The 18,663-nt window shown below is 42.2% G+C and overlaps 2 protein-coding genes across 4 annotated transcripts; one reads left to right on the top strand and one right to left on the bottom strand.

The window, feature by feature from the left end:
* The first annotated feature begins 766 nt into the window (after window positions 1–766).
* lhfpl5b (LHFPL tetraspan subfamily member 5b) lies at window positions 767–3,643 on the top strand. Its single transcript, XM_054745875.2, has 3 exons — window positions 767–1,300; window positions 2,064–2,297; window positions 3,516–3,643. Exons 1-3 carry the CDS (start codon window positions 892–894, stop codon window positions 3,524–3,526), a joined length of 654 nt encoding a protein of 217 aa, XP_054601850.1. The 5' UTR covers window positions 767–891; the 3' UTR covers window positions 3,527–3,643.
* Window positions 3,644–4,511: 868 nt separating this feature from the next.
* srpk1a (SRSF protein kinase 1a) lies at window positions 4,512–18,342 on the bottom strand. Of its 3 annotated transcripts, XM_015967757.3 has the most exons (17): window positions 18,212–18,342; window positions 17,575–17,629; window positions 15,393–15,520; window positions 15,057–15,165; window positions 14,858–14,945; window positions 13,339–13,426; window positions 12,897–13,003; window positions 11,471–11,636; window positions 11,366–11,391; window positions 11,036–11,267; window positions 10,505–10,864; window positions 10,307–10,407; window positions 9,967–10,074; window positions 9,303–9,372; window positions 8,408–8,500; window positions 5,101–5,193; window positions 4,512–4,911 (listed from the first exon to the last, which is right to left on the bottom strand). In XM_015967757.3, the coding sequence occupies exons 1-17, from the start codon at window positions 18,222–18,224 to the stop codon at window positions 4,727–4,729; spliced, it is 2,022 nt and encodes a 673-aa protein (XP_015823243.1). In that variant the 5' UTR covers window positions 18,225–18,342; the 3' UTR covers window positions 4,512–4,726. The 3 variants fall into 3 exon arrangements, with proteins under 3 accessions (XP_015823243.1, XP_015823245.1, XP_015823244.1); XM_015967759.3 differs by lacking the exon at window positions 5,101–5,193; XM_015967758.3 differs by lacking the exon at window positions 8,408–8,500.
* Window positions 18,343–18,663: the final 321 nt, after the last annotated feature.

Raw genomic sequence — 18,663 nt, 5'->3', positions numbered from 1 at the left:
TCCTTGTGCGCTCACAGACACAGTTTGCTCCCTCTCAGTGCACAAATGACCTCTCGCCATGTATATTTCCGCTTGCGAGTCCCGTTCACACGCGCGCTGCCATGTATATTTGCGCTCGCGAGTCCCGTTCACACGCGCGCTGTGGACCCAATGCGCGTGCATGGGTTGTGGCACGCTTTAAACGCCATAGAAGGGGCTGTGTCGGAGAGAAGTCCGCGGTGTCTTTCAAAATAAAAGCTCGCGAGTCAAATATTTCAAAATCAATCTTTTTCTTCTCCATGTTATTGGGGGGGACAAATGCGCGTTTGTCCAATATTGGAGGGGACACGTCCCACCCGTCCCCCCCGGTTCCTACGCCCTTGATAGCATCTTCTTAGGATTCTACAACCCCCCAAGGCGCTTCACAACACAATCAGTCATTCACAAATTTACATGCTAATCCTTATTAATTATTTTACTGTAAATTTTTCAAAAACTGTATTTCTTCCCTTTTCATGAAGTCTTCCTAATCCCATTAGAAAATGAACGTGCTGTTTTGTTATAAACGTTTTTTATGTTTACTTTGTTTATTTGTTGATTTTCCACCTGTAAACAAAACCCTAAGAAGTTGTAGGACAAAGGAGACTTAAGAGAGCTGAGTTTTCTTCCAGCAGCACAGGTGAGGAGGCGTTTTTACGCTCCTACTGCAGTGACGTCACCGTGTTGAAAGTTGAGGTGCTGTCCAGGGTGCTGAATCCTGATTCTGAGGCTGTGTGTGTGTGCGCGCGTGAGTGTGTGCTGTGGCGTGTGAACCTGCGGAGAACATGAAAGGATTGAAATAAAGATCTAAAACTTTCTTTTTAGGACGTTTATTTAAAAGTTTGAAACTTTTTGTTCTTCCTGCTCGCCACCATGGACCTGCTTCCGGCCCAGGAGGCCGCCAAGATCTACCATACCAACTACGTGAGAAACTCGCGGGCCATCGGCGCCATGTGGGCCGTGTTCACCATCACCTTAGCCATCATCACCATAGTGGTCTTCATCCAGCCCTACTGGATCGGCGACAGCGTCAACACGCCGCAGGCCGGCTACTTCGGCCTCTTCCACTACTGCATCGGAAACGCCATCACATCGGAGCTCACCTGCAAGGGAAGCGTCTTCGACTTTAACTCCATCCCGTCTCCAGCGTTCAGGACCGCCATGTTCTTCGTGGGAACCTCCATGCTGCTGGAGGTGGCCACCATGGTCAGCTTCACCCTATTCTTCTTCTGCAACGCCGGAAGCGTCTACAAGATCTGTGCGTGGATGCAGCTGGCCGCAGGTCAGGGGCTTTATTCTGTATTACCTCCATCGCAGGTAAACACTTCCACACTCAGCAGAGTTAGTGGGAAAAATGGGGCTGGATGGTGATTAAAAATGAGTTAAATAGAATTAAAATAGAGTTATCCTCAACAAAAAATGATCCAATCTGCTCTAATTTGTCTTATATATCTATATAATATCTAAATGTCTTAAAATGTTAAACTAAAATATAAAATATAAACTAGGTGTATATTTGATTACTAAATGTATTTACATCATATTTTGGGAGTTTTTCTCCTCAGATAATTAAAGCGCATCAGAAGTAATCATTAAAACAAGTTCTGTTTTTTTTCCAAACAGAATAACAAATAAAGCAGTACACCTTTTTGTCAAACCTGCAGAAAAAATGAGATGTAATTAAAGCCACGATGAGCAGCGTTTGCACATCCTTGTTTGTTTTATTTTATTGTGTGAATGTTCTTCTCCACCTTTGAGGTCGGTGGAGGATCAGGTTGCAGCTCATGCTCTGACACCTCTGACGGAGGATTGCTTTCATGTAAGGTGATCAGGTGTTGGTGAGGTGTTAACTGGTCTGAACCTGATAAAGACAAAAACAGAGCCAATGTCTGAATATAAAAACTTTTACAAATGCCATTAAACTGAAACTGGAACTTATGCAATCAGAATTTTAGAGGAAACCGTGATCTGTATTTGACTCTGGAAGCAAATGGCCATTTTTATGATTGTTTATCAAAGTAAATGTGTTTTGTTCCATCATGCAGGTGTGTTGATGGTGATGGGCTGCATGATCTACCCAGACGGCTGGAACTCTGAAGAAGTGAAGAGGATGTGTGGCCAGAGGACGGATAAATACAGCCTGGGAAACTGCACCATACGCTGGGCCTACATCCTGGCCATCATCAGCATCCTGGATGCCGTCCTGCTGGCTCTGCTGTCCTTCACCCTCGGCAACCGGCAGGACAGCCTGCTGCCAGATGACTTTGAGGTGGAGGGAGGTGAGGGAAGTTGGTGGCAACAAAAACAGATGCTTTAAATTTAGTCCTTTTAGCATGACTGAGGAACATTTCTGTTTCTGTTTAAGATAATTGCTCATTTTGAATGTGGTGCTGAAAAAATACAGGAAAATTAAATAGACCAAAAAACTGGAGCAATAAAACACCTGAGAAGTTAACTGGAAACAAGGGCAGAACTTTACTAAGAGGCTGAGAATTAAAATAGGCTTCATAACTTTGTCATGGTCATTTTCTCAGACTGTGTTGGTTCAACTGAGTCCTTTAGTGATATTTTAATGTATTTATGAGCCATAAGGACTACTGGTGAATCAGAACATTTACATGAGATGCAGAAATAATCCAGTCTTCTCTGATGTTGAACTTTTTAGAATAAAATGCAGTCGCCTGCATCATGGAGGCTTCACGCATTAAAGTTTCTTTAAGCCTGTAGTCCAGATCAGTTAAATATTCACCCGTTTACACATTATACTTTTAAAAAGTAAATATTTAAAGTCATACTATGCAACTTTTACATTTTTAAATCTTGAGCCAATATGTGCTAAAATTATCCTTGAGTTAATTAAATGTCACTCAGACCCCTACCGCCCCGTGGTCAGATTATCACACTTTCAGCTTCAGAGTAGCGGCCGTCACCTGTAGGATTTTTTTCCAAATGAGCTGACATACCTGGCACTGTCTGCTCTCAGCACATTTCCTGCATCTTTTAGATCAGTGGTTTCGTAACCTGGGGTCTGTGACCCCCAAGCAAGTTGTAATTATTCACTTTTAATAGTGAGCATGCATGTAGGAGTTGGGGGGCCCTGACTTGTCTTGGACACAGAAAACAGGGTCCTTTTAAAAAATAGTTGGGAAACACTGTTTTTAGATCATGAACACAGCTGATTAGTTTAATTTAGTGATGAATCACTAATGAAGGCTGAGGAGACATTTCAGCAGTTAAGATTAAGATGTCACGCACAGCGAGGAGGCAAGTTTTATTTTCGGTTTAACCAGATTTAATAACGTACACTAGAAGGTGCTAAAAGCCAGCACAACTGCCAAGAGTGCCTTTTAAGCTCTTTTAGCTTTAAGTTCCTGATTCCTTGTATTTAGACTACTTCAGATAGTGTTATCACACTCATTTCTCTGCACACATCAGCAGAATAAGCTCATCCAAACTCTAGAAAGGTATCTTTATTGTTCTTTCTTCTTTCCTTACAGAAAAATCCTGATGAAATGTGGAATCATCCCATCATCTTCCAAACTTTGGTTTCCTCCACATTTTATGTCACCAAATAAATAAATTCACAGTCCTCGTGTACTGAAAGATGGTCGGTTTTATTGTATGATGTGTTGTACATTTTATTTTGATCTGATCACATTAAGTCTATGCTGTTGAATGTACGTTTCACCTTTAGGTCTCCACAGATAACATAGCCTTACTCTGATAGGATGATGATGATGATGATTTTGGTACACCTTTTCTATCGACACCTGATCTCACCACCTCTATGGTTAAAAACAGTCACATCCATACACACAACAAATCTCAAACACATCTTCTGTTCACTTTAATAAAACACAGCTACCCAGCTAAATGGTTTAGCTAAGATATAAGATCTGTTAAAAACTGTACAGAACTGTAATATACATAAAGGCAAACTCTTTGGTACAGATATATACACTTTATTTCCTATCGTCTTTTCCTTTTAGCTGGGCTCCTTAACATTTATTACCTGAATTGTAAATAGGTGTATGAGAATGCCAGCCTCCCAGGAGCATGTAGGATCTCATTTATTCTTAACAACCTGCTAAATGCCAGGTGGCAGCAGGTTCGTTAGGCTACGTATAACCTACGCCATGACAGTGTAAGAGAGATTCTGTGAGCGTTACCAGTCAGTGTGAACGTCAGCCCAGTGTGCAACTTCCTAAGCCTACTTTACAAATACAAAACAGATAACTTACACGAATTTTAGGAGATAAAATAACGCATTAAGAAAAATTAATACAGCACTGATGAAAATGGGGTTTTTTTTAGAGAGGGGGGGTAGCAAAGCTTTTTTTTGAGGAGACATAAATAAAAGGCTACATGTCCTTGATTTGTTGGGGGTTTTAGTGCAGGAGTGTTAACAAACAAGGATGAGTCTCTAGCAGTACAACGACGAGTTTGACTGGGTGGGTGGAGAAAGAACAGCAGCTAGAGCCAACATGACCACAAATTAATAAAAATGAAAAACCTGCTGGATTCCTGAACCAAAGTAGAACCGACTAACAGAAAAAAATGTACATAGAAGCAACAGCTCAACAATGACAAGAAACAAAACAAAAATGAAATAAATATTCATTCGATATGCCCAAAAGTGGAAAGTGATCTGTTGCAGTCTTTTGAGGAAGTAGGAGGAAAGGAAAGGTGCAATAGGTGGAGGTGTCCACTAGAGGGCGAGCCAGGGGTGGCGCAAGCACTCAGCAGCTGTGGCTCTTTTCTCAGGGATCAGCTCCAGCATTGGGAGGAGGAAGTCAGAGAAGCACTCGGCTTCTTCACGAGGCCATTCGTACTTCTCCATCAGCACCTCCAGCAGCCCCCATGGCTTCAGCTTGGTGATGTGTTTCAGATCACCTGCACACAAACCAAACACACAATGATGCCCGAGAACAACGCAGCAACTCAACAGTTGATGTGTGGAAGTAAATACCTGAGAAAACACCTTATGTTATAATGATCCTTTCATCTCCTGTTATATTTATCTTGGACATAAAGTTACAAAAACAAAGTCACTAAACTCGACACTGACACCTTTGTTTTTACCTTTCTTGGTGAAAAAATCCTTGGAATATTTGCCAGTCATTATGAGTTTGCGAGGGACACTCCCCAGCAGCTCAATGATCAGCGCTATATGATCTACACAGCAGTCAGACGTAGGGAAGGAGAAGACAAACAACATATCGATCAGACTGTGTCTCAGACACGGGCCCATTCTGGGTGTGGCGGGCAGAGGGTCAAAGGTCCACACAGTTGAACAGAACCCTCAGAACTTAACATGTTCTGATCCAAGTCAAGAACCCAAAAGCTCCCGAGACTAATCCGTTTTTAACTGAACTGGATTGAATTTCTACTCTTTTCTTCACTCAACTGAACATTTTCATAGTAACCCTCACACTCATTACACCACAGAAACCCTTTGACTGTTACCAATTACAAAAAATATGTTTACTTTTCATTGCCTTACACTCTTCCCTCTGCATCAATCTGACACCAGCTGGAGTTGTGACAAACCAAACTGGGGTCCTGAGATGATCTCAAAAAATAAAACCAGTTTTTAAATGCAGCATTTTGGTAAATTATTGTTTAAAAAACTGATATGAATAAGGACAAGTACGATGGTTACATCTGTGGTGTTTGTAGACAGAGGTCTTCACCACTATTAACTTGTAGGTTGTACGCTAATAAAGGGGGTCACCACAGACCACAGGGTGTCTACAGAATTCTGTCTGTGCTGATTTTGATGAGGTTGTCAATTATAAAATCTCCAGGAACTATATAAGGTGCCCACAGGCCTTTTCTATAGCACAACAAATCTAAAATAGGATTCAAAAACATCTGCTGCCATCTTTTAAAATCAAATGTATTAATATAGATTTTAAAATTACAAATCAAAATGTGTTTTACATAAAGTTTGATCTATTCTAGTTCAGGCTTAAGAATTGTGAAGTAGCTCTCAGCTTCACATCTAAAAGGCTAGGTTATCCAGAGTTATCTCTGTAGTTATGCTGCTATAGGCTTAGACTGCTGGAGGACACACTGACCACTTTCCACACTCGACTACTTTCTTCTACAATTTGCTCTTTAACTGTATTATTTCCTGCAATGTCAGCTGTTAACTTTATTTTTTCTCTAAGTGTTTTTCTCCCCAGAAGCTACAATGATGTTCTGCTGAGCTGTGGTGGTCTCATGGAGGGGGCCATCGTCTAGCACACTGCCGCTAACCATTTAATCATTCTCCCTCTCCTGATAATAACCTTTTACTTTCTTTGACATTGAATGTGCTACTACTAGTTTACCCTTTTAATTATAGATTCGCTAGGATAAATACAATAAAGTTTATCTCTCACTAAAGAGAATATTTACTAAGAAATCACGATGTAACCATAGAAACACCACTTGGGGGGTGTGTGTGTGTGTGTGTGTGTGTGTGTGTGTGTGTCTTCTGTCTTCTTGATCCTCTGAGTCGTGGAGGATGGCTGCTTATACTGAGCCAGGATCCTCTGGAGGTTTCTTCCTGTTAAAAGGGAGTTTTCCTCTCCACTGCCGCTGCATGCTTGCTTAGTATGAGGATTGCTGTATAGTCACTGACACTAGTCAGTGGTTCGATGCGATTTGCTGGGTTCCTTATATAGGAAACTTTTTTTCTGACTGGCTTAATGAACTGACCTGAACTGGAATGTTTATTATATGTGAAGTGCCTTGAGGCAACGCTTGTCGTGATTTGGCGCTTTATAAATAAACTTGAATTGAATTCACTAGGGCCTGCACGACTTTATTTTTTTTAAGTCGACAGTCAAGTAATGAAAGTCGAGTCGACTTCGACTAGTCGTTGATGACGTCATACGCCGGAAGCGGCCGGGGGGGGGGGGGGGGGTCGGTAGGTTCGCTGGAGTTTTTGACAATTAAAATTGCGCCCACATTTTCTAAGTTAACACATCTCTTTTAACAACAGTAGTTTCTGCATCCTACTTCAGTCCCCCCCCCCCCTCCCCTTGCGCAGTAGCCGCAAACTCACTGATGCGCCTGCAGCCTCTCGGAGTTCCTGCTGCTCTAAACATTAAAATAATTATTTCATTTTCTGTTCCTCACTTCTGATTACCTTCAATGGTGTCTGTTTGTTGCAACCACCAGGTACAAAAACTAACTTGTTTTCATTTGACTATTTTTCTGTCCTGTCTGTTTATTATCTTCCTGCATCTCCCCTCAATCCTAAAGAAAAACTGCTGCCTGGGTTCATATATATTCACCTCATGAGTTACCTTTGAACTGCAGTTCTAAAAGATCTACCGACCGCAAAAACAGCGGAGTGCCGCTGCTCGCAGGCCGACTACAACGGGACAGTTTTTGCTGCAGAGTTCATGCCGGAGCGGAGTGGAGATAGTGGAATCTAGGGGGTGCGTCACCGGAGGACAACAGGTGATGCGCCTCGCTCCGCAGCAGCGAAATGCATCAGGCACAAATAACAGACAGAAAACATGAAAGGAAATGAGCCGACATGAACGATCGCGTGTTTAATTTGTTTTTGAGGTGGTGACACCTGATTTGGCGGTGCTCAGGACGCCGATGTCTGGAGCGCACGTCAGTGATCAGAGCTTTGCATGCGCAAACTGGTTAAGATTAGGATGGGGGTGAGGGGAAGGTTAAATTGCAAGAGGGAAAAGGTCAGTTTAGTTAAATGTTCGTTTTATCGCCGGTGTCAGTACCGCACAGCGCGTCGCCTCCGCCTCGATCCAGACGCGCAGGGGCTCATCACCTGCTATCTTTTCCGAGGACTGCATCTTGTCAGTCATTATCACGTGACAGCGACTAGTCAATGACAGGCATAAAAAGTCACTACAAAGCCGTGAAGTCGACTAGTCGACTAGTTCGTACAACCCCTAGAATTCACACAGGTTGGTGACCTCTGCCCTACAGTGTAAGCAAGAGGAATAGGTACAAAAACCTACAATGGCCATTGGTCTTCTTGCAAATAAAACGTTTGTAATTAATTACTTTTAATGTGTGTATGCAGGTAAGAGGTGGGGTTGCTTGTTTTAGACACAGGAAAAAAGGTTGAGACCATTCCTCTAATTAATAAGCTAATCTATTTTTATGCAGATCCGATCAATGTGTTTAAAGTCACACTGAAGTAGGAGGAAAACTATGAACGAATGAGTTTGAAGTAGCCACGGCAACAGCATGAGCCTCTCACAGAAGCTCTTTGGGAAACTACAGAATCAGCGTCCGATGGTTCTGTTCGAACTGAGACCGTTTCTGGTCTGTGGGTTTGTTTGGAGGCCAAGTTGCCAGGATCCTGTATCCTCCTGTCCACCTTTCCCAGAGTGAGCCACGGGCAGAGGGGGTAGCATACCTCGATTGGTGAAGTATTCCTGAGAGAATTTCCCACTCAGCGCATAGTGGCGAGGGATTTTACCCAGCAACTCTATCATGAGAGCAAGGTGGTCTGGAAATGAGGCACATCAGAGGAGGGGGGAGAAGACAGGTAGTCACAGGAAAAGTTTGGAGATGGAGGTGATGCAACAATTGATTAGGAACAATGGATGATGATGATGAGTCTAGTATGATGAGAAGCACATGTATGGAAGGACTAGTTTACGTAGACACGTGAGATCATTTTGTATGAAAAAGGCTCAAAACAATCTTCAAATATTTACATTCTGATAAAAAATAAAACAATAGAACAGGAGACGGACAGCAGAGGTTAACAGGTGAGCGAGAATGATGTCATGTTAAATAAATAGAAAAGGGCCAGGGCAAAGTCTGACCAGCAGCACATGCCCAACGTGCCAGAGCCGAACCGAGTGAGAGCAAACAGTTCAAGCAGAGCAGCACACAGATGTTTATGTTTAGGAAGAGTGAAAGCATGTTAGAGGTGAGTTAGTGGTGAGACATAAACCAGGAAGTGAACAAGTGACCCCATTTCCAGTGTGGCAGAAGGAAGCCAGAGTTGTAAAGGAAATAAACCCAGGAATGCCTTCTTCAACACAGAAATCAAAACATTTCTACATTAGAAAACATCTGAAATCACTGAGATGGACTCATTGTTAATAAAGTTAACATCTATGTGAAGTGAAATTAAAATTACTGCAAAACCTCCTACTGTGAAATAGTAGCCAGTAATAATACAGAAGCATTAATGGTTCAAATCTACCACCAACACTGAAGCAGAGATTTCAAGTGCAAACAGGTGTAGCAGTTAGCATAAATGCTGCTAAGAGGAGAGCAAGAGGAAGACTCAGCGGTACCTTCATCCCTGGAATAATCTTCACCAGAATGTGGTTCAAACAAGTAGTCGCCAGTGGCCAGCTCAAAGGCCTAAAGAAACAACGTAATCATCACCACGGCAACAACTGTCTGCATGTTAATACGTCTTCTTAAACTGTCAAGATTTATACAGCAGGATGAAATTCAATCAAACAGTAGTCTTGTTATGCAGTTTAGTCTCAGCACTGAAGCTGTTAACAGGAACTTGGCTCATTGGGGTTTTTAATTCCGCTATAAACATGTTAAATGGCTGCTGTGTTTGAAACAGGTATTGAATTTTATAAACTAACTTTTATAAAGCATGAGGCCTTACTCTGCTAAGTTTGTACTGTTTGTGTAGAAAAAAGCTGCAGAAACATTCTAAATGTTCCAAATTTTGAAGAAATATTTGCTCCTGTATATATTAAAGTATATTATGCCTCTGAACAGCAGCCAGTGTACAGCACATCAGCCAAATAAGAAATATAAGAAATAAACTTCAGATGTTAAATTTAAACCAACACAAGCTGAATTAGTAGGTAATCAAGCTCAAAAATGTACATAGAATTCAATTTCTCCCTTAAAAAAATAAAATAAAAAAATAGTAGTCTCCTTTTGATGCACTCGAATGGCTTTACAGTAATAAACATGGTTAAGCAGTCTCACCATGCAGGCCGTGCTCCATATGTCAGCTGGTGTGCTGTATCCTGCACCGATCAGCACCTCTAAAGACCGGTACTGTCGCGTCTGGATGTCTTCTGTAAAGTGTTTGTGCTGGAAAACAGGAGCAACGGAAAATAAACCAATCCTAAAGACGAGGCATGACTTACAAATCTTGTGCTGACTCATTTATTCTGCAGACGCATGCTAAACACTGAACTAGAGCCAACAGAGGGATGAATACTGAAGCTAATCGTTATAAATTGGAGTAAAAATGGAACCGTTTGTCCAAAGCAGCACATTTTTATCCCTAATCAGGAAATCCCTCAAGTCGTTAGCTGCTCACCACCCAGCAAGCATTTCCCAAGTCTGCGATCTTGACCTTGATCTCGTCTGCGTTGGTTGGATCAAGAGGGTTAACCAGCAGGGAGCCTGCTGTTAACTTGCCTAAACCCGAGAAAAAACAGAAAGCAGAGAATTACAAAATTGTTTACAGTATAAAAACCAACGTTTATTTCCACTGAGCCCGTTTTGCTAAACTGACCGTTCCTCATGCTTTCCTGGATTCTGTAATGACACCCTATCTCATCTTCATCCTCCTCCTGCAAAATGCTCTGTTCCAGGTCTCCGTCCTCCAGCCCAACAGGAAGATGTCTCTCAGTAACATCACAGCTGTAAGCCCCACAGCTTTGAGTCTCAGTGTCTGGCTCATTGAAATCTGTAGAGTCCACACCGTTACACAGAGGGTAGACAAGGGGCTTCTTGTCTGGGGACTCTGCGTTTCCATTGTGTTGGTCTTCCTTTCTGCTCTTGGACTTACGCTGATCCACCTCTGCATGGCCGTTACAGTTGGTCTCCAGCAGCTCCTCTGGTCCCATCCTGTTATCTGTAGTTGCAGGGCTCTCTGGGAGGATTCAGAAGAAGTGATTATTTAAAATTAGCCAAACTAAAAAGCAGCTCACGTATCCTTAACATAGCAAAGCAAAGTAACAGCATCAGTAAGAGAGGAATCCGCCTCTATGAGCCGGATCCAGCAACATATTCCCATCTCTACACAAAATTCATTTGTTCTTACCCACTCTCTCTTCAGTCTCTAGCTCCTGAAGAGACACCTGTCTGAGAGGAGCACAAGCTCGCCCCTTTGGGGACTGAGGGTCCTTCTCATCCCCGTCCTCCTCGTTGTCCTCCCGTGTCTCTGTGGTCTTCTCCATCTCCTCCAAGTCCATGATGCACTTCTCCAGCAACTCGGCTTGACGTTTCTGTTTCTTTTTTAGCTTCTTCTTCTTGTTCTTGGACATTTTCACAGTCTGAAGCAAACGTGACAACAAAAACAAAAGTCAACAGTTGTGACGTGTTGTGCAAATAAACGTAGGGGTTTAGGGGGATACATGAATTACGTAGGTACCTGTTTAGGAGCCGGCGCTGTGCTTACTGTAAAGAGAACACAACATGAGCTAATGTTTACCGAGCTGCGCTTGAACGCGTAGCCATGTGTGTGGGTGGGTCTTACTTGCTGAACCGGAGGGAGGGGGCGCCCCGGCTCGCTGCCACTCTGTGGCCTCAGCTGCAAGCTTCCGGACATACGGCTCGTCGACGCTCATCAGGATATTTTCTGGCTTGATGTCGGTGTGGATGATCTGACACTTGGTGTGCAAGTAGTCCAGGCCTTGAAGAACCTCGTAAATAAATAAATAAATGATAAATGACCCGCACTTGTATAGCGCCTCTCAGAGTAAGGACTCCAAAGCACTTTACAATACAGTGTATCATTCATCCATTCACACACATTCACACATTCAAACACGGGTGGTGATGAGCTACGATGTAGCCACAGCTGCCCTGGGGCTCACTGATAAGAGGCGACTGGATGTAAAGATCAAATCTTTAGGATGAGACTTTTCTAAATATTGCTGATATTGTGGCTGAAATTAGTTTTCTCCGCTGGGTGGCTGGGCTTTCCCTTAGAGAAAGGATGAGAAGCTCAGTCATCTGAGAGGGAGTAGACCCGCTGCTCCTCCACATCGAGAGGAGCCAGTTGAGGTGGCTTGGGCATCTAGTAATGATGCCTCCTGGATGCCTCCCTGGTGAGGTTTTCCAGGCATGTCCAACCTGGAGAAAACCTAAAAGAAGACCCAGGACAGGCTGGAGGGACTACGTCTCTCAGCTGGCATGGGACTGCCTTAGGATTCCCCCGGAGGAGCTGGCCTAAGTGGCTGGGGAGAGGAAAGTCTGGGCCTCCCTGCTTAGGCTACTGCCCCCAGGACCCAAGCCCGGATAAACGGACAAAAATGGATGGTATTGCCTCTGAGCCGATTTACTCTCTCTGCGTTTCCAAGTGCACCTGAGAGTTCTGCTGCAGGAATCCTGCTCTGCTGCTGTATTAATGCAATCTAACGATGTTTATCATGCTCTAGATTTAAAAAGGGGAACACAGCATTTAAATTTTAAAGAGGAAAACAACTGATTGTTGTGAAAAAGTCCGCTATCATGCATCGGTGTTTGTGTAAATACTCTTACAGCAGAAAGGACACAAAAACTCTTCCCTTAGTTTTTCAGTAAGAACAAAAAGCCAACATGTCTGTCAAAAGGTAAACAAGTCAAAGCAATGTGAAAAAAAAGTGTAAGAGTTATAAATGCTAAGATTTGCCAGTCAAAGTTTACAGAAGCATAAAGTTCCAACACAACAGAGTCCTGTAACAGGAACCGAAAGAATGAGCCGTTTGTTCCACGGAGGCTGAGATCACCTTGAAAACACTTTGTCACTGTCAAGTTGCGTGACTAGATTTCCTGACGGTTTACATGATCAGTTCTAACAACATGCTCTGTCCTGACTGGTCTCCACCTTTCACACGGCCCGGAGGCTATTGTAAGCTACAACAGAACCTTCATAATGAGTCATCGGCCTTAAAAAGGTGAAACTGCAGGTGTCCTGTTACCTGTCTAATGATGCTCTTCACGCAGGGCTGCGGCAGCCCTTGGTAATTGGACTTTATTATCCACTTTAATAAGTGATGCCCCAGAACCTCAAACACCATGCAGACGTCTGAAGATCAGCAGTTAAGGTGGTAATAAACTTCAGGTGAAACATCAAACTGGAAACTCACAGGAGACTGTCTAAGGAGCATGTGGTTATTCACGGGGAAGCTCGTGTTACAGCTGCAGCTTTCCCTATTATTCCTGGGATCTTACCCAGCCAAGGTCTGTTTGGGTAACAAGTTTCCTCAACATCACCCATCACCTGATGTTTACGTTTTCATCTACTTCCTGCGCAGCAGGATTCAATCCTTCTCTTTCTCCAAGCTTTCAACCTTTTTTTCTTCATTAATAATTAATTTTACTGGGAAACAGAAGTTTTCCAGACTCAATTGTGAAGGATACGTGTTCCGTTGACACCAGAGATCTTGAAGTCGTCTAGCAGCTGAACCACCATCTCACGGTTGGGATCACTTGTGTCCGAGTTTCTCACCTGAACGGAGAAAAATAATCAGAACGTTACCAAAACTATCAGGATTCATATCTACTTATGGTGATTTTTACTTAAACAGGTTTGCCGTTTGTGCTTGGAGGTGTCACACACACTATGCGAGTGTGACAAGGATTGGTGTGTAAACTGTTGAGCTTGTGCTGGACGTGTAATTAAGCATGTCAACTACCTTATGTGGATAGTTCAGGTTTCTTCAGAGGACAAAATTCAAGGTGAAGGATGAGTTAGGGCTGTCGCGTTGAGGAATTCCCCCTGCGGTGATTCAGGGTGGCTTAATATTGCGGTGTGCGATATTATTGCAGCCCTTTTTTTATTGCAGTACTATCTAAACATAATGTTTACACATTTAAAAAAGGTTAAAAATTGTCGTGCCTTCTTTTATAACGCTTTACTGAATGCAGATCAAAGGGCAGTAACAACACAGATCGCAGTAACGTTTGTTTCTCCGACAGTCGGAGTCCGACTGAACTTAAAAACAACAAAATTCAGGAGGTTAAACTTTTAAATGCAAATTTGGCTGCAGCATCTAACAAATAAGAAACAAGTCCCCATTTTGTTTAGTTGTTTAAAATCAAGCATAAAAAATTACATGTACCGGGTGCACGCGCGCCGGGGGGGGGGGGGGGGGGGCACTATCATTTCACTTTCACACACACGAATGACGGTGATTTATAGCTCGGTCACGTCCTTGTTACCTACAAGGAAAACCAGCATGTTAACCATATACGGTTTGAGAGAGGATCTGAGAGGGGTGGCAACATTTGCAGCAACACTGAAAACCCTCTCGGATGGTGCGCTCGTTGCACTAACGCACACGTACCTGCGTGCGACTCTGGCGAGCAAAGGGAATCTCTCCCGGTTGTTGCTCCACCATGTCAGGGGGTTTCTTTAGGGTGCATGCATTCCTCCTGCAGGTAGCGAGTGAGCTCCAGCTCGGCTCAAACTCTCTTCGGGACGGTTGCAGAAGCAGTGCTTGTCCGGGACTTCAGCAGGTCTCCGAGCATTCATTTATTTATTTATTTATTTATTTGCCGCTGGTGGCAGCTCTGTCTCGGCCAAGGACTCTGGCTGCGCAGCAGCTGACGTACTGAAAACCAAAGTGCTCCCAAAGGAGCGAAGTAACGTTTCGTTTTGATACCAGTGCAGCCATCCTTCTCAACATGCATCATTGAGTTGAACCAAGTTCAGTAATCGCGGTGGCCCATGATGCAGCGCGGTGGGCTTCTTCATATTGCGATATTTCATTTTTGCGGTTACCGCGACAGCCCTAGGATGAGTCAATTAAAAAATGAAAATATAAATGAAGGATTTTTTTAATCAGTCCAACCTGGTTGCAACTATTCATGTGGGACAATATATTAACAGTAAAAGTTAAACAGATGAGGTCATTACGAAGGTAACTCAGTAACTCACTGATCTGAGGAGTTTGATCTCATCCACGGCCGTTTCTGTGTAGTGTTCTGCACTCTTCACCACTTTCATTGCAACAAACCGTTTAGCTCTGCAACCACAAGGCATGTGAAGTTAGCGAACAGGAAATAACACACAAGATCATATCACAGTAGAGTAACATGTGTGCAATATGGTAGAAGGCTGTGTTTTAGTCTCATACTGGATGTCCCAGGCGAGCCACACGGTTGAGAAGTGTCCCCAGCCCAGTTTACGGATTACGTGGTATTTCCCATTGTAAAGGTCTCCTACTTTCACATGGTGGTATCCGCCTAAATGACAGGCAAATCAAACAATTAAGACTCGTTACTAGATAACTTGGGCAACTTTTAAAGCTAATGTAAATGTCACATGAGCAACTTCACACTTGAACTTCTCTAAATGAGCTAATAAACGGATGCAACTCTGTTGTGAATGCTGGTTCCCTAAAAGAAATAATGCCATGTTCCATTCAACCGTTCTGTTTGGTTATCTGGGGTAAGTGGTTTCCTCAGTGCACCTTTGCAGTAGTCGTTGGGGTCCTCCTGCTCCTCATCATCAGAGCCAAGGATCTCCTCGGGTTCCTCTGGTTCCTGAGGGGAGGTTTCTTGTTGGGGTTGCTGCCGGGCTTGGACATTAGTTGGTTGTCTGATGGGCAAAACGACAAAAAAATGGGTTTTTTCTGGAGATAACAGTCCAACCAATTACCAGTTATTTTACAAAACATTCAACGCATTGTTGCTTACGGAATTTCACAATATAGCACCAAAGATCAGAAATTAGGAGTTTAAAGTAAATATAAACATATTAAACGTGTCTGGATGGGCTTCACAACTGCAAATACACAAACACAAGCAGTTGTCATCGTTCACAGCTTATTCCTCGGTAGGGTCAATGGGAGCAGTTGGTTAATTTGAAGTTTGTTCTCTGCAAATTAAAATGCGACTGTCAGTGTTTGTTCCCTTTAAGTATCTGGTTCAGCTTTAATCTGGAAATAGAAGATTTTGTTTTGCTGAAATCAACACGAAAAGCACAAACTGAAAGTGCAAGCCAAAATGAAGAACACTGGAAAAGGTCAAAGGGCAAGAGCAGTCACACCTCGTCATCAAAGACAACCAAGTGTTTAAAAAAATGAAGCAGCTTTGGTGAAACACGCAGATGATAGACTAGATTACGAGTGCTCAATTTCACAAAAGCATAAAGTTGGTTTCTGTCCCCTTACATCAATTTTACAAAAAAGTAACCAAAGCTTAAACATAGAAGCAGGAGCGATGGAAATGTTCCCTCAACCTCAGACTGAGTTGCATATTTATGAACATGCAAAAACAGGAATAATCAGATGTGCCTTTTCAAAAATGCTACCGATTTGCAAATACTTTAAAAAATATTCACAAAAGAAGGGTGTTAGAAAGCAATCAACGCAAACAAACGAGCTAAGTCAGAGCATCGATCAGGCGGAGCACAGATCTAGAGAACTGATGAATAAAACATGTTTCTAGTTTTATCAATAAACATAGAAATTGTTAACAGAATCCAAAACTTCAAGAATAAAGGGAACATTTAAAGCAATCTGTTATTTTATTAATGCAAAAGAAAAAAAACATAATAGCATCGACGACGGATGATTATTTAATCATAAGATATTAGTTTGTACACAATATTTGTTTTTACACGAGTACTTAACTTTTTTCAGTTAAATCGTTCTAAATAAAATCATTCTTTTCATTTAAAATAAAGCAACTGTATATAAATAATATATTTTAAAGTAATGTTCATCATGTTTTAATTTAGACAAAAGACGAGTAGATTTAATGTGCATCAAGTAAAAGTAAATTGTTTTAGTCTTTACAGCCACACTGTGTCACAGCTTCATAAAACGTTTAACAAACTAGAAGGGTGGAAGAGAATAAACACATGATTAAGTTTAGATAACCCATTCATACACAACAGATAAAGGAACTGTGGGATCAGTCTTCAGTGTAGCCAAGAGTCCCAGTGCTCCTTTGCACACACAGCTCGGTGTGACCGCACCGTGTAGTAGTGGTGTGTTTTGTTACTGTTTGAGGCTTTTTTCTTTTACAGGCTCACATAATTAAAATGCCAAATGGATGTGGCAGTTTGAGCCACGACAAGAACACAGTCAGAGTATGAGTATTTCTAAGAGTGCAGTTTTTCTGTGAAACACCATGCTTCAGCGGGTTGACGTGGGCTTCTTGATTCTCTAGTTTTAAATATAGCACAGGCTGTTACATAACACTCTGGAGGATGCCACTGGTGCAGGCATGATTAGTAGATTGTTAAGTACACCAAACTATCAGTTTTAGGGATCAGTGTTTGTGGTTTTGAATGGTTATTTTAAACAATGATCATAGCTTGGCATTGTTTTGAAGAACAGAACAAACTGTCTTTGCAGGAAGATGGTTTATGTTTTATCAAAATCATGTTTCATGTTAATTAAATTACAAATATTAAAGCAAACAGGATTTAGAATGACCACCCGGTGAGTTTTATCATCTCATTTAGTTAATCTCTGGATCATGAACACACAACATTGCAAGCATGCACTTAAGGCTCCTGAGGTCAAATTTTCACTAAATCATTTGAACTATTTAACCTCAGCAACAACTCCCTTTAACTCAACACAGCTAACACACAACTCTACACATTAAAGAATCAAGGGGTTAAAATGGAGAAGGATTTACTTTTTGTTGGTCTTTTTTGCCTTTGATCTCTTCTTCCTGGCCTGGAGTGCCAGAACTGAAAAAAGACAAAACATGTTGCCATTGTTTGGCTGTCTTGATTTTGCAGCAGAAACTCAAGCTAAACATGCACGAAAAAATGTGTAGTAAAACATACTTTAGTTAGATCTACATGCAATAGAAGCGAATAATTGTGATAATGATTACTATTATGTGCATTCTTTGAGGCTGCACCATTTACATTTTATTAACAGCACATACAGGTTCTCCTCTAGAACCCCGGTGTAACATGATTTAGCTAAACACCTAAGCAACCGCTCCTCTACAACACACCAATAACGGCATGAAGTGAACTTAGTCACCACACTACATATTCAAACACACTGTCAGTGCTTTAGGTTTAAAATGGAAAAAGAAGAAAAGCTGGACGTGTTGCGTTAATCCTGACACTGAAGCGAAAGCTAATACCGACAGAGCTAGCGTAGCTCGCTCCAGAGCACTGCGCGACAGACGCAGTGAATAAAACTGTCTCGTTAAATGCAGCCTGGCTAAACGCTGTGCTTATTACAGCGTAGCGATATCGACTACACATGGATTAACTTTACTCAAACTGTCTGCTGGGTGTCGCGTAAAAATTTACCTTTCCTCTCCATGTCGGCTGGATTCGTAGCCTAGCAGTTAGCTACTCCACCAGTGAGCCGATGGTGCACGCATGCGCATTGGTTCATCTGGCCAACGGGAAGCGATAGCCAGTGACGTTCGCACCTGGATAATCCTTTTTATGGAGTTATTTTTCCTCTACAGCTGCAGAGACCATGAACACGCAACTAAATATTTAATTTGGCTCCACTTAAAGGTATAAGCAAATATATTTAATGAGCTTCTATTTCTTTATAGCTTGCTTTTAAGAAACTAGCATTACCAAGTAATCTTTGTTTATCCAATTTTTACTGTCCTCCAAAATAAAAACATGACATACACAAGCATGTTAAAAATAGGTCTTTATTTCGCTAAATGACTGATAATTGCAGTCAAGCTGCAGGGCCAAAAAGTCATTCATTAAGGGATCTTCCATCTTTTGCTTATAAATAT

The sequence above is a fragment of the Nothobranchius furzeri genome, chromosome 15 (assembly GCF_043380555.1).
Source record: "Nothobranchius furzeri strain GRZ-AD chromosome 15, NfurGRZ-RIMD1, whole genome shotgun sequence".
Taxonomy (NCBI): Eukaryota; Metazoa; Chordata; class Actinopteri; order Cyprinodontiformes; family Nothobranchiidae; genus Nothobranchius; species Nothobranchius furzeri.
This window is presented reverse-complemented; position numbering and strand designations above follow the sequence as displayed.